The sequence below is a fragment of the Phyllostomus discolor genome, chromosome 11, assembly GCF_004126475.2.
Source record: "Phyllostomus discolor isolate MPI-MPIP mPhyDis1 chromosome 11, mPhyDis1.pri.v3, whole genome shotgun sequence".
Lineage (NCBI taxonomy): Eukaryota > Metazoa > Chordata > Mammalia > Chiroptera > Phyllostomidae > Phyllostomus > Phyllostomus discolor.
In genome coordinates, this window is record NC_040913.2 from 21,590,180 (window position 1) to 21,606,044 (window position 15,865).

Here is a 15,865-nt window from a genome sequence, read left to right on the forward strand (position 1 = left end):
AGTCTTTCTTTCTTTTTTTTCCCCGCCAAATTTTATTTATTTAATTTTAGAGACAGGGGAAGGGAGGGAGAAAGACAGGAAGAGAAACATCAGTGTGTGCTTGCCTCACGTGGCCCCCACTGTGGACCTGGCCCACAACCCAGTCCTGTGCCCTGACTGGGAATCAAACTGGCCACCGTTGGGTTTGCAGCCCGCACTCAATCCACTGAGCTACACCAGCCAGGGCTGAGGCCTTTCAAAACTCTTCATCTTTAACCTCTATGAATGTCTACCTGCTGTGCTGTACACCTGAAACTAATACCAAAAAAGTGTTGAATGAAAACTATAATAAAGAAATTTTTCATTTAAAAAACTCTTTGTCTTTAAATTAAGGTAAATAAAAGGGGCAAGGTAATAATGAAAAGGACTTCGCTTTTCTGTTTCTTTATTTGGCCTTTTTTTAACCCAAAAAGGTCTCAAGGAGGAGGACAAGAAGGACTCATGAGTACTAATAGTACTATATCTCAATTATGAAGGAATCTTAAGAAGTTCTCTGTCTCAAAACAATTACAATTATGAGGATTTCCTCCAAACAGTCCCCGAAATAGTCTACCTACAGTTAAAATTGTAAAAACTAAATGCAGTTACAGAACAAAATACTAAGTAATTAATCACGGGTACTTTGCCATATGCCTTAAGAAGGTATTGCCGGGAAACACAGACTCGCACAGTCTTTTTTAAAAAGTCAGATGTAGTGCAGAGGGACAGTACAAAAGCCTAAAAACCAGTGATACTCATTACCAAACACAAAAACTAGTCATGAACATTACATTATGTGTTAAGACTAGTTTCAGGATCAAGATGGCTCATGAAGATGTCAATGATAACTATCTCAATAATTTAGTAAAGACTGCTGAACTAACTGATATACAGGAGCTTCCTGTAGTGGTTTGCACTTGACCGCTCTGCTAAAATGCAGAGGTGGTATGCAAACACTCTTGAAGTTTAAGTGCTTGAACATCAACAAAACATTATTTTCTGGAAAGTCTTAAAGGAAAAACTTCTCATTATGCCATCAATTAATTTAAACACAACAAATATCAACAGTCCTGTTAATCATAAACACACACTTTTCCATGTCCAATTTCTCTCCCCAGAATTTAATTTTAAAAGCTCTTACCTAATTCATAGAGATGCCCATCTACGTGAACTAATGCAATAAAATGAAGATCTACTTTTTCATCTATACTTGGTGCCTGCAACAGGAGGAAAAATACATATTATATGTTAGTAGACAAATCAGTCAAGTACATGTAAACACATATAAATACTATCAAATGACACAGAGAACGTTTATCCAAAATAATTCAAGACTTAACCTTTGATGGACGAGTAAATACATTTACAATTATAACAATGTGCTCACCCATCAACCAGAGAAATGCTGACTACAAGCATATCTTTCTTAATCTCAATAATCTAAAAGCCTACAGTTCTGTTCACCTTCAAAGCCCCTGTGCTTAGCACAATGCCTGGTATATAGTAGATGCACAATGTAGATTTGCTGAATGAAATGTATGCATGAAGCAATCTGTCTAATTTTTGAAACTTGAAAAAATAAAGTCTTTTAAACTTAATAATAGCATAAACAGAGTTAAAAATAAAAAAACTTTTCAATTCTTAAGACATCAAGAAACGGAATTCTCCTCTCATTGACTTCGCCTTGATAATCTCATCTTTTGAGTAAAATAAGTATCTTTATTCATCCTAAATTCAAAAGGTTTAAAATGGACATTTTTTAAAAAAATGAATAGATGCAGGAACATACCCCAATAGATTAAAGGGGAAAAGTAAGAATAAGAACAAATTAAAATACAATTAACTGTGGCCTGTGATTCTTCTCTTGCTTTCTTAGTAAACTATTTGAAATGAAAACTATACCAAGGTTTTCATAGCTTACCAAATCAACCTACATGAGCAGCATCCACTACCTCTGTTAAACATTCAACTTCTGCAAAGTCAGAAGTTCATGAAGTTCATGATGCCCTGACACTGTCTATAATATGCAGTAACTATACAGTTAACACAGGTATATGTTAGCTATATATCAAATCTTAATGATTTGAAATGAAACGCAATCAGTATTAAATGCAAGTATAAATTTTATGGGCAAAAGTTTTAAACAGGCACAAATCAAATTACATCTCATCTTACTTAACATCCTGTAACACAATAGCCCCTTACGTAACTCTAAAATTCATACTTTTTTACCCTTTAGTAATTATAAAATTTTAAGTTAACATGAAGTTTTCAGATGCAGAAATCGAAAGGTCCAGAAAAAACATAATTATCTTGGATTTACTGAATGCTTTTAAAACATACATAGATAAAGTGACTTATGTAATCTCACTCTACGCTTCCGAAATTATTTCCCTCAAGTTTATGAATGAGTGCACCACACACAAAAAAATGGCAGCAAACTAGCTCTTTCTAACTTCAATAGTGACTAAAGAACTCCGCAGCTGGCAGGAATCGAAGTTACCTGGTTTTACTGCTGTTAGACTCCTCTCTCCCAAAGCCTCTACACTTCTGACAGCCCCTCCAGCGACTGGGAGCTGTCACCAGGTTTTGAGATAAGCCAGTCCACCTTGGATGGTTTTGTTAGTTATACCTCATACTAAGACTGAAATATGTTTCCCAGTTTTTTCCATCATTTCATAAAAAGTCTAATAGCTCCTGAACATGATATTTCTTCAAGAAATTAAAGATGGTGATAATGAGTTTCCTTACTTTCCTGATCGGAGAATCAAATATACCAGTGATCACTCAGTCCAATACCCTCATTTTACCAACAACCAGAAGCAAACCCAATTTTTCAAGGCTAAACCTAGGCCATTTTATAAACTATAAATTCAATTCTATTTTTAAATGCTAGAAAGAATACTTTAACCAACTAGGAAAGAGTCTTGTTATGTCATTGTAAGACATAATTCTCCAACAGAATATCATTTTAAATCTTTTGAGCTATTATATTTTCAAAAAAATTAAATTATTTTAACACCATCTCTTCTTAAGAATAATACATCTTATAGCTTCCATTTTTCATATTTTGTCAGTAAATATAATACAGGTGTACTACAGATAAAAGTATATAATTGGAGTCAGAGACCTGAATGTGTACCCAATCCCTGGGAACACTGGTTTTCTTATTTGTTTTAGGTTTAAATGAAATGTATTAAAGTAATTTGTAGACTGTTAAGCGCTACTAAACATTCTGCATGGTTCCAATATTAATACTGCATTATTGCAAATGTAAGAAATCACTAAATCTAGCTACTCAAAATTGGGTCAGTACCTGGTCTGAGCCTTTTCCTTTGGTCTACTTTAATTGGTCTGAAAATCTGAAATATGCAATTATCCATTGCTTACAAACCTGAAATTACCCCTTGCTTAAAAAGTATTCAACACCCAAACATAAATAAATAAAAAGCAAATTCCAGTAAGTTTTTAACTACAAAAAATGACCAATAACTACACAACAAGGCAAAACCTGGAAGCTATAAATTGGATAATTTTGCTTACATTTATATATATTATTTTTTATAAAGTTCCCTAATTTAGAATAGAACATTTATCTCAAAGAATTAAAAAGTAATATAACATACCAATTAAGTAGAAGTTAAATATTACATAGAAATTTCAAATTTTAAAAAAGTATAAATTTAATCTATAATTATATGGTACTTAATATATACCAGGCACTGTTCTAAGTACTTTATATGTACTCACCAATTAACTGTCATACAAAGGTAGGTAATATAATTATACCCATTTTATTCTCAAGAATACTGAGGCACAGAAGCATAAAGTAACATGCTCTAGATCACAAAGCTTGTAAATGATGGAATTTGGGTTCAAACCTAGGCAGTGTCATTCTAGAATCCATGTTCTTAACCACTAGACTATGAATATTTATGGAACTACAGAGCAATGGAATTAATATGGAGCAAAGATCAGTATTATATAAAAATATATAAACCTTAAAAAACAATTTTATGACATGCCCATTCATAATTAGAATATTTTAAGTACAAAGGAATTTACACATATTTAGAATCAACTGTGCCCAAGCGGATTTTACAAAATTAGGGTTTTACTTGGATCATTTAATTCACCTTATATCTCCTACTGTACAAACTGGCACAGCAAGGAAGCAACAAATATCAAATGATAGATGAACAAACAGGACAAATGCACACTGTGACCCAATGAGGATAATGGAATAGAGAGACACCGGTCTGCTGATACTCGGCACAAATGCAAGTCTTTTTGGATGACCATACTGGTATTCGGTGGAAGCAGATGTTTACGGAAAGGTGCCAAGACTCCACTTCATAATTTGAGTATAGCTCTAGAAGAGTAAATGAGGGGAGGAAAGAATGTTTGACACCAACTTTTTTTTTTAAGCATTAAAATGTATTTGCAATCAGACTTCCGCTGGCTGCGCAAGTCATGATGACTTATGGAAGTGTCAAGTATCTTATAAACGTATGGCACACACCAGATCTTTCTGATATAACAAACAGGCAGGCTCTACCAATACACAGTCATTGCCACTAAGAGTCGCAAATATCAGAAAGACAAGAGCTATAGTTGCCGAATCCTGCAGTTTATTTCAGTTATAAAAATTATTAGAATTCCATCATTAACCTAAATATTTAAGAAAATTAGCAAGATTACAAGAACATATATACTCTTTAATAGTTCGCTAACATTCTCTACCTAAGAAGGAGAAAATCATAAAATTTGCGGGAAGCCTAGATCAGTCCACAAGGAAAAAGTCTTCACCTCCTACTCGGAAAGATGCTTAGAAACTGAATAGGCAGGGAAGACTGGACCAAGATTAAACCGAGTACCTGAGCCACCTCACGGAATTAAATAGCTGAGATGAAGCACCCTGCACCATGAAGGGTTAGATTAAGGATAGAGTAAGTAAAGCACCCAGAGCATGACAAGAGACTAAAGTCATGTTCAGAAACATGAAAAAATAAAAGGTAAGAGATGGTGAAGAACTCAGAAGGTACACAGCATTTGTTGACCAGAGTCAACTAAATGAAACTGGAAAGATGAAGGGTAAGAGAATACATACTCACTTTAACAACCGACAGGAACTTAAACATTATCATGAATGTCGATCAGTACTCATCAAAAGGCAAGCATTCTTATGTTGGCAGGCTATGGAGTGGAAAGATGGATGCTCACCAGGCGCTGGTGACAGTCAAGCCAGACCGCAAAGCATGGAGGTATGCTTGCAATCTTATCGGGGCAGAAAAAGCTAATGGTGGAGTGAAACAAGAGAAAAGCACCCTGAAGAACTGAAGAAGTTTAAGGAAAAAATGGACTGCCCTTTGCACTGGAAGAAGAGATGGAAGATTGACTACACTTACAACAGAATGGAGACCCATAGATGGTAGGCGTAAGAAGGGTCGCCAGCGACGAAGACGGAGAGATGGACTGGTAGCCTTTGCAGGGTCTACATGGCTACGTTTGCCCCAGGGCAGGGATGCATGGTGACACAATGATGAGGCCTTCGTTCTGCAGTGGCTAGAATGAGGCTGTGATGAGGATGGCGAGGAGGACTACATAATTAAAAAAGAGAACATTTTACTTAGACCACGTTACTGGGCGATCATTTATTCTTAAAAGCAACGTATGGTCATACTTGTATTTATATGGTCTAGTACTTTTAATCAACCATAATCTAGAAAAAGACCCTAGATGAATATTGGTTAAAAGTGGGTAAAGTCGAAATATATAACCAAGGTATCAGGTTATATGCCATAGCTTTTGTAAGTGCACATTTAAAATATTTACATATCCTCATTTGCATAGCACAGACTCATGGAATTGATTTTAAAAGCCACCAAAATGGAATTATTATTAAATTTTTTAAAAAGGAATTAATATGCATAAAACATGTAACACACACAAAACAAACTACGGATGATGTGTAGAAGGAAACTGTATGGTGACAAGCACTGGTAAAAAGAATTTCTTCAAATAAGCACCAAGGGGGGGAAAAACCAACATTTTAAATAAAATATAAAAAGAAGTGAAATAAATCCTCATAAGCTGATGAATTGCATAAACTATCCTCCTATTTGGTATGACAAGTTAAATGGAAACAATCGTAGCCTATTTGCCTTTTAAAAAACAAACAACAGGCCCTGGCGGGCATAGCTCAGTGGATTGAGCATGGGCTGCGAACCAAAACATCGCAGGTTCAATTCCCAGTCAGGGCACATTCCTGGGTTGCAGGCCAGGTCCCCAGTGGGGGCCACATGAGAAGCAACCACACATTGATGTTACTCTCTCTTTCTCCCTTTCTTCCTTCTCCCTTTCTTCCCCCTCTCTAATAAATAAATAAATAAATAAATAAATCTTTTTTAAAAACAATAAAAATAATAATAAAATAAACAACAGTATTATTTAAATATATATATCACTTATTTTGTGCCAGGCACTCTGTTAAGTATTTTACATGTATCAATTTATGTAATCTCCCAGTAACCCATGAGATAGGCACTGTAACTAGTCTCATCTTACAAATGAGGAATGGGAGCGTGTAGCGGTTAATTAGCATGTACGAGGGCACACTGGTAGCACATGGCATGGCTGGGATTCAAACACAGGAAATCTGGCTCTAGAACCCAGAGATCTCAGTCACTACGGTGTATAGCCTAAGTGGCCAAGAGGAAGATTTTAATACTGATTTATTAGACTAGATTCTAATGAGGAATGGTAATCCTCTTAAAATTAGATATTTTGAGAGTCACCCTTTCATACACTATCATACCACAAAAGTCAAATCTGACCCAACAGATTTTCATGAAATAAACATGCTTACAATAATTAATTTATTTATGCTAATCCAAATAATTTTATAATGGTCACCTTCCATAAATAATACCAGGATGTGAAATTAAAAAATTGATTTAAAGCAGTATGAAAAAATTACAATCACTTGTAACCATAAGAAGCACTAAGAATAGAAGAAGCAGTAAGACCTTAGTAATAATGGATTTCATTAACCACGGCCTGTTCTTCTTAAGAAAATGAAAACGTTTTCTCTGAATGATTTCTAAGACTTGTTCAACTCCAAAAATTCTATGATCTTTAGTCCTTTTGGTCTATGTAGACAACACATAGATAAAGCTCTCCACGTGATGACAGCTAAAAGAAAGCTGTCATTGTGACGAGGAGCTAAAAAACACGTTTGTGAGCACTTCATCTACGCATCATGAGAATCAGTCAATCAGAAATACATAACTGAACCCGAAGCGTGGCTCTTTATGTGAACAAAGGTGTACATAACAGCGCCTGTTCTCACAGAGACAGTCTAATCAGATATTTTTCATATTCAATCTGACTACATTTAAATAGAAGAAATGGACGGAAAAGAATAAGAAACATGGTTAAGGAGAAAAAAGAACTGAAGTAAAGAAAGAATGGGAGGGAGAGGAGACTAATGAGCAGTGCAGAAAAAAAAATATCCTAAGAATTGGGAGAGGGACACATTACTAAGGCAGAAGTAGAAGTAAAGGTGTCCACCCAAAGAATGTGTCAGGTTTGGTCGGTGAAATGCGAAAGACACTCCTTGCGAAGATTCAGAGTGAGAAAAGGAACAGAAAATAGCAACAAATAGGACATGTTCAGGGGACCAGACTATCAGGTCTGGGATTTGGTTTTATCCTTTGAATCTAGAAAGTGTGCCTGTTACTTTTTCACGGTGCTGGCGGGAGACAGGAGACACCTAGGTCAGAGCAAAAGGCCTTTACTCATAGCACAAGACAGGGCAGGGCCGCCAGCCCGTGGGTGTCATTCGCACGAAGGCGATGCGGAGGCCCAGGTGGACAGCTGCACACACAGCAGGCTGCCCTGCAGGAGGGGAACACTGAGTTGGGGACACGAAGGTCTTACAGGAAGCAGGTAGCACCCCTGTTTGTTGCAGAAGCAGGCACTGCCTCGACTGTCACTCTGGCTGACTGTGAGGGAAGCAATTTCCGACTTCAAGTACGATGGCCCTATTCTTTTGCCATTTTTAAAGAACCATTTAAAAACTTTTAAAAAATAATTTTACCTAAATTATTCATTATTCATTATTTCCTAAGAAGAAGGGAATTCTATTACATAACAGTAGTTAGCACCTTTGTAATTTTATATTGATAGAATACTTTTACCACCTTGATAATTTTATATAGATAAAATACTTTCGTCTAATCTTCCATCCACACTTTAATTTTCTTACATTGATCTATTATGTCCTTTGTAGCATTTTCCCTCAGGACTTAATCTAGGAACAGGTGTTGAATTTACTTGTCATGTTTCTTTACTGTCCTTTCATCTGGAACATATCCAACAGTCTTTGCATTTTGACATTAACAGTTTCCTTCACCCATTTTCTAATAAACAGTTTCCTACAAAAAAAAAATCATGCTGTTTCTTCCTTTCTGACCCATGTGACTCTTCCTTTTCTTGCCTTACTGCATTGGTTAGGACCTCTACTACAATAATGAATTTCATTGATTTTCACTTTCATCTTTATTATTTCTTCCTCCTGCTTGCTTTTGGCTTATTGTACCTTCTTTTACTACCTTAAGGTTAAAAATTTTGGTAGTGACTTGAGGTCTTTTTTCTTTTCTGCTACCAGCACTGTCTCATCTCTCTAATCTCTGCTTTAACTACAACCTAAATATTTTTATTTTTAAAATTTTTCCACTAACTCAAATATTTTCTAATTTCCTTTGTGCCTTCCTCTTTGATCCATGAGCTATTTAGAAGTATGTTGTTTAATTTTTAAATATTTGGAGACTTCCCAGATTTTTTTTTTCTGTAACTGATTTCTAACTTAATTCATATGGTTAGAAAACACCCTTTGTATAATTTAAAATTTTTAAAAATTTGTTAAGGTTTATTTTCTGATCTAGAACATGCCTTGTCTTGGTAAACATTCCATGTATACCTGATAAGAATAATTAGCTGTTGTTGAATGAAGTTTTCCATAAATGTTAATAGTGCCAAGCTGTTTGATAATGTTGTTTAGGTTTTGGATGTTCTTACAATTTTCTGTGTCTATTTATTCTACCAATTACTGAGATGAGTGTTGAAATCTCCAACTCTAACTATGGACTTGTCCATCTCTCTCTTCAGTTTTATAAGTGTTTGCCTCATATTTAGAGGCTGCATTTTAGCTGTCTACACAAACTTTATTATATGTATGTGATGTCTTCTTGGTGGACTGATCTATTTATCCTTATGTACTGTCTTTCTTTATCACTGACAATATTCCCTGTTCTGAAGTCTACCTCATGCAATGTTCACACAGCTATTCCAGCTTTTTCTGTGATTGATGCCTGAATCTTTCCCCATTCTTTCACTTTTATTTTTCAATTAATTTTTATTGACTGTATTGGGGTAACATTGGTTAATAAAATTACATAGGTTTCAAACGTACAATTCTACAATACATCATTTGTATTTTGTGTTATGTGTTCACCACTCCTAGACAAGTCTTCTTCCATCATCATCATCCCCCGTTACCATCTTCTACCTCCCCCAACCCCCAACCTCTGACAGTCACCACAATGTTGTCTGTGTCCATGAGTCATTTTTTGTTCAGTCCCTTCAACCTCCTCACCCAGCCCCCAATCCCTGCCCCTCTGACAGTTGTCAATCTGTTCTTTGTATCCATGAGTCTGTCTCCACTTTGTGGTTTATTTTGCTCAATGGATTCCACATACATGTAAAAGCGTAGGGTACTTGTCTTTCTCTGACTGGCTTTTTCACTTAGCATAAAACTGCCTAGGTCCATCCATGCTGTCGCAAAGACTAAGAATTCCCCCTTTACTTTTTTTTAAATCTTCACCCAAGGATAAGTTTTTATTGACTTTAGAGAGAGAGGAACAGGGACAAGAAGGGGGGGCGGGGTGTGGGAGGGGGGAGAGAGAGAGAGAGAGAAAGTGTCATTGATTGGTTGCCTCCCGTATGCACCACAACGAGGGATTGAACTCTCAACTTATGAGTCCTGACTGGGGACGGAATCTGCAACCTTTTGGTACACAAGACCTTCAACCAACTGAGCGACCCAGCCAGGGTATAAGATTTCCTTCTTTATCATAGCTGGTTAGTAGTCTATTGTGTAAATGTACCACAGCTTTTTAATCCACTCATCCCCACAATATGGGTGCTTGGGCTGCTACAAATCTTACCTATTGTAAATAACAAAATGAACATAGGGTACATATATTCTTTGGAATTAGTGTTTCAGGTTTCTTCAAATATATTCCCAGAAGTGGAATTGCTGGGTCATAAAGCAGTTCCATTTTTAAAGTTTTGAGGTAACTCCATATTGCTTTCCATTGTGGCTACACCACTCTGCATTCCCCCCAACAGTGCATGAGGGTTCTCTATTCTCTACAACCTTGCCAGTACTTGTCGTTTGTTGACTAATGATAGTGATTTTAACAATGTGAGGTGGTATCTCATTATAGTCTTAATTTGCATTTCTCTGATTATTAGTGATGTTGAGCATCCTTTCATATGTCCATTGGCCATCTGAATGTCTTCTTTGGAGAAGTGTCTATTCAGACCTTTTGCCTGTTGCTTAATTGAATCATTTATTTTGTTGGTGTTGAGTTTCATAAGTTCCTTATAAATTTGGATATTAACTCCTTATCAAATGTATCATTGACAAATATGTTTTCCCATTCTGGACACTGTCTTTTCATATTGTTGATGATTTCCTTTGCTGTGCAAAAACCTTTCAGCTTGATGTAATCCAATTTGTTTATTTTTTTTCTGTTGCCCAAAGTGCTATATCAGAAAAAAATACTGCTACAAGAAATGTCCAAGATTTTACTGCCTATATTTTCTTTTCATGGTTTTGAGTATAACATTTAAGTCTTTAATCCATTTTAAGTTGATTCTTCTGAATGGTGTAACAAGGTTTTTTTGCACACATCTGTCCAATTTTCCCATCACCATTTGTAGAATAGACAATCTTTACCCCATTGCATGTTTTTGCCTGCTTTGTCAAATATTAATTGACTATAAAGGCATGGGTTTATTTCTGGGGTCTCTACTGATCTATATATCTGTTTTAATGCCAGTACCATGCTCTTTGGATTACTATGGCCTTGTAGTATATATCCAGTAGTGTGAGTCTTCGAACTTTGTTCTTTCTGAAAATTGCTGTGGCTATTCAGGGTCTTCTGTGGCTCCATATAAAGTTTTGGAATATTTGTTCTAGTTCTATGAAATATGCCATTGGTATCTTGATAGAAATTACATTGAATCTATAGATTGCTTTGGATAGTATAGACATTGTAATAAGCCAATAATCCTGGTGAACATAAATGCTAAAACCTCAACAAAATATTGGCAAACTAGATCCAGCAACACATTAAAAGGTGATACAACATGACAAAGTAGGATTTTTTTCCAAGGATACAAGGTTGGTATAATACCCATAAATCAATGTACAAGATACACCACATAAACAAAATGAAGGATAAAAACCACATAATCTTATCAATAGATGCAGCAAAAGCTTTTGATAAAATCCAGCACCCATTTATGATAAAAACTGTCAGTAAACTGGGAATAGAGGGAACATACCCCAATGTAATAAAGGCCATATATGACTCAGCCAATATCATCCTCAATGTGCAAAAACTATAAAAGTGTTCCCCTTAAGATCAGGAACAAGACAGGGATGCCCGCTTTTATCACTCTTATTCAACACACAGGACTGGAAGTCCTAACCACAGCAATCAGAAAAGCAGGTACGAAAGGCATTCAACTCGGAAAGGAAGAAGTAAGACCACTATTTGCAGATGATATGATACTGCATAGAAAGAAACCCAAAGGTTCCACTGAAAAACTCTAGAACTGATAATGAATTCAGTAAAGTAGCAGATTATAAAATAAACATCCAGAAATCAGTTGTATTTTCATACACAAATACTACACTATCAGAAAGGCAAACTAAGAAAACAATCCCATTTACAATTACTCAAAAAAAATATCTTGGAATAAATTTAACCAAGGATGTAAAAGACCTGTACTTAGAAAATTATGATATGGAAAAAACTAACTGAAGAAGATACAAATAAGTGGGAACATATACTGTGTTCATGGATAGAAGGAATTAACTCCATTCTTTTAATTTTAAGCTTTCTGTGACTTTCTTATAGACAGCATATAACTGAGTTTTGCTTTTTACCAATGTGATTCATCTTTCCCTCAATTTGTATGTTTATATTTAGACCTTTTATATTTTTATTTAATTTTTAATATGGTTTTATTAAAATCTATCATATCTTGCCAGTTTTCTATTTTTCATCTGTTCTTTGTTCCTTTTCTGCCTTTTTAAATTATTTTTTATTCCATTTTATCTGTACTACTGTCTGGTTTATACTCCCTTTTACCTTGTTTAGTAATTGTCCAAGAATGTATATCTTTAGTCACAGTGTATCTTCAAATACTACGCCACTTCATATGTAGTGTAAGAATGCTACGGCAGTATTATCCCAATTTCTTCCTCCCATCCTTTTGTACTATCACCATACATTTTTATATATACTATACATTTACTGTACATGGTTACTATTTTTCATTTAGAAAGTCAAATATTTCTAGGGCAATTTTAAAAAGAACAAAATGATTCGTTATTTACCTTTGTTGTTCTATTTAGTGATCTCCATTCTTTGTTTAGATACAAGTTGTAGTACTAGTGAGCTGGGTATGAATTCTCTGTTTTTGTTTGTTACAAAATCTATATTTCCTTATTTTTTTTTCCTGCCAATGTTTAACCAATTCTATCTTCATCTCCAGCATTTACTTAGCAGCTGCTATGTGTCGGGCATTATATCAGATTCTTGGTATACTACCGTGAACAGGACAGCCTTATCTCCTGTCCCTAGTTGGTGCAGGTATGTGCGTATCTGAAGAAATGAGGCTTTATCACAACATGTACAAGTACTCTGTGCTATTCTACTTTTAGGAGATAAAAGGCCTTGAGACTTGTACCACATTTTCTGCTGTCTACATTACCTTCAAGTGTTATTATTAATAGAAGCATCAAATTCCCACAAGTTTCTAGTGTATAACACTAGATCCAAAATACTCAAATACAAATGTATAAATTTTATGAGACCAACAAGCAATAACATAGTATGAAAAATATTATCTCACATCGGCCAAATATCTGGATGTACTTCCATAGTTTATCTTCTCAAATAAGGCAAATCTCCATCATTTCCAATTTTTTAAACATCTCTCTCCTAATTATACTACCCTCAGAGATCTTTATTTTAAGATATTTTTGTTCTATTGATTTCTTTCAGCACTTAAAAAATGTCATCCCATTGTTTCTATGTTGCACAACTTCTGATGAGAAATCTGCTGTAATTTTTTATCTTTGCTCTGCCTGATATGCCTTTTTCCTCTGACTTGAATATTTTATATATATCTCTGGTTTTCAGAAGTTTGAAGACCGTATATGTGTGTGTATGTCTTTGGAGAATAAGGGTATTCATATCACCTTCTATTGTCTGAGACTCTTGAAGCTGCTGAATGTCTTTATTTTGGGCAACATATTTGGCCATTAGTACCTCATATATGAGGTCTATCTGGAAAAAGTCCAGCTATTGTTAATATAACTAGAACAGTTTGAATGACATCAATATAACCTGGCAGCCAAGGAGAGTGAACTGGAATAAGCATGTGTAAACAGTAACCACTTCACTATACTAGTCAGTAGTGGCAGTAGACACCGTTGAGTGACCATGTGTACTGTTTGGTCATCACATTCAAAATGACTGAGCAAATACAGCAATGAACCTGCATCATATTTTGTGTTAAGTTTGAACATTGTCCGCAGAAACTATTTGGATGATTGAAAAGGCCACAGCTCTGGGCAACTGGTGATTGGCAGCTTCATCATGATAATGTGCCTGCTCACACATCAAGTCTCGTGCAGAGTTTTTTAGTGAAACATCAAGTCACCCAGGTGACTCAGCCCCCTTACAGCCCAGATTTGGTGCCCTGCAACTTCTGGCTTTTCCCAGTACCAAAATCACCTTTGAAAGGGAAGAGATTTTAAACTGTCCATTAGATTCAGGAAAATACAACTGGGCAGCTGATGGTAACTGGAAGAACGGTGTCAGATCCCAAGGTGCCCACTTTGAAGGGGCCTGAGGTACTGCTGTCCTATGCACAATGTTTCTTGTACCTTGTATCTTCTTCAGTAATGTCTCTATTTTCCATATTACATGGCTGGATGCCGTCTGGACAGACCTCGTATTTTCTTCTATGGTATGCCCACTCCTCAACCCCACCTCTCTCTTTGCCTTTTAGGATCCCCCTTGTATCTATTAAATCATTTGAAATTGCCCCACTGTTTTTAGATACTCTGGGTTTTTTGTTGTTTTTTTCCCCTCCACAATCTTTTATTTTTGTGATTCAGTTTGGATAAATTTCTCCTATCCAGGTACTCATCAGACCTGACACTGCTTAGTTTACAAGACAGATGAAATTGAGCACATATAGGGTGGTATGGCTAAAGATACCAATATATTTCTAAAGATTTATCTTCACCCTTGGCTGGCGTAGCTCAGTGGATGGAGTGCAGGCTGGGAACCAAAGTGTCCCAGGTTCGATTCCCAGCCAGGGTACATGCATGGGTTGCAGGCCATAACCCCCAGCAACCGCACATTGATGTTTCTCTCTCTCTATCTCTCTCCCTTCCCTCTCTAAAAATAAATTTTAAAAATTATTTTAAAAAAATACTTAAAAAAATATTTACTGATTCTTTCCTTAACTTTATTGAGTCTACTGGTGAACCCAATTAAAGCACTCTTCATTTCTGGTACTGTGCTTTTAATTGCAAGTGCTCCATTTGATTTTTTTCTTATCATCTCCAACTCTCTGTTGATATTCCACATGTGCTGGTATACATGATCTACCTTTTCTATCTGAATCTTTATCATGTTAATTATTGTGATTTTAAATTACATCTGAGAGCTCCAACATCTTGATCACATCTGAATCAGATTCTGTTGTGGTTTTTTTTTGTGACAGCGTATTATTAATTTTCTTGTTTCCTTCTTTGTCCTATACCTGGTTAAAAGCCACATTTCCTGTGTAGGAACACAGAGACTGAGATAAATAGTACCTAAGAATGGGCATGCCTCCTCTTCTGCTAAGCCTTCAGTATGTGGGGTTGAGTCCATCTAGTCAGGAGTTGTGCTGTTCAGGTTTTGGTTTTGCAATGGTTACCCACGAGCTTAAATTTACTCACGTTACTTTGTGCTCAGGGTAGAAGCAGGATTACTGGGTAGTTTCTTCATCAGTGTTCTTGTTCTACTCACAGTTTTAGGCTTTTGCTTGGAATCTGTGCCTAAATATACCAACAAACATACCAACTCTTAAATTTTCCTAATATTATATTAGCTGTCAATGCAGTTGCTTAAGTAACTAAGTTAGCCTTGTTTCCAAATACAAAAATTTAAATTGTGAGCTGAATCTTAAGACTAAATATCCAGTTTTCCACTTTGTTTTCCATACTAACTGGAAAAGATCAAATATCTACTATTTATTCTTGAGTCTTTTAGAAGAGTCTCAATAAAGAGTTTGCTTTCTAGAGTGTCTGAGTAAAGAACTCAGTTCCTCAGCTTTCCAGTTCTAGTAGAGAAATCCAAATTTGCTAAAAATTATATCCTTCATTAAAATTATTAACAACATCAACTTTTGCCAGGACATTAACAGTGAACCTGTGCCCCCTCTGCTTCGAGTCTGGATATGGCAACAGCACACTGTGGCCTCA

At 35.7% G+C, this 15,865-nt stretch overlaps 1 protein-coding gene and 1 long non-coding RNA gene across 3 annotated transcripts in view; one reads left to right on the forward strand and one right to left on the reverse strand.

Annotated features, from left to right (window-relative positions):
• Positions 1 to 15,865, reverse strand: part of UCHL3 (ubiquitin C-terminal hydrolase L3) — a 46,034-nt gene that overhangs the window by 4,774 nt on the left and 25,395 nt on the right. The window contains exons 7-8 of one of the 2 annotated variants that reach the window (XM_036011287.1): positions 5,427 to 5,618; positions 1,160 to 1,235 (exon numbers count right to left, since the gene is read on the reverse strand). In XM_036011287.1, coding sequence (XP_035867180.1) covers positions 1,160 to 1,235; positions 5,427 to 5,618 — 268 coding nt within the window. The remainder of the gene's footprint in view (positions 1 to 1,159; positions 1,236 to 5,426; positions 5,619 to 15,865) is intronic. The other variant, XM_028526472.2, reaches the window with a different exon arrangement.
• LOC118497330 lies at positions 1,080 to 14,123 on the forward strand. Its single transcript, XR_004899855.1, has 3 exons — positions 1,080 to 1,090; positions 11,094 to 11,099; positions 13,922 to 14,123. It is a non-coding gene; the product is annotated as an uncharacterized LOC118497330 (long non-coding RNA).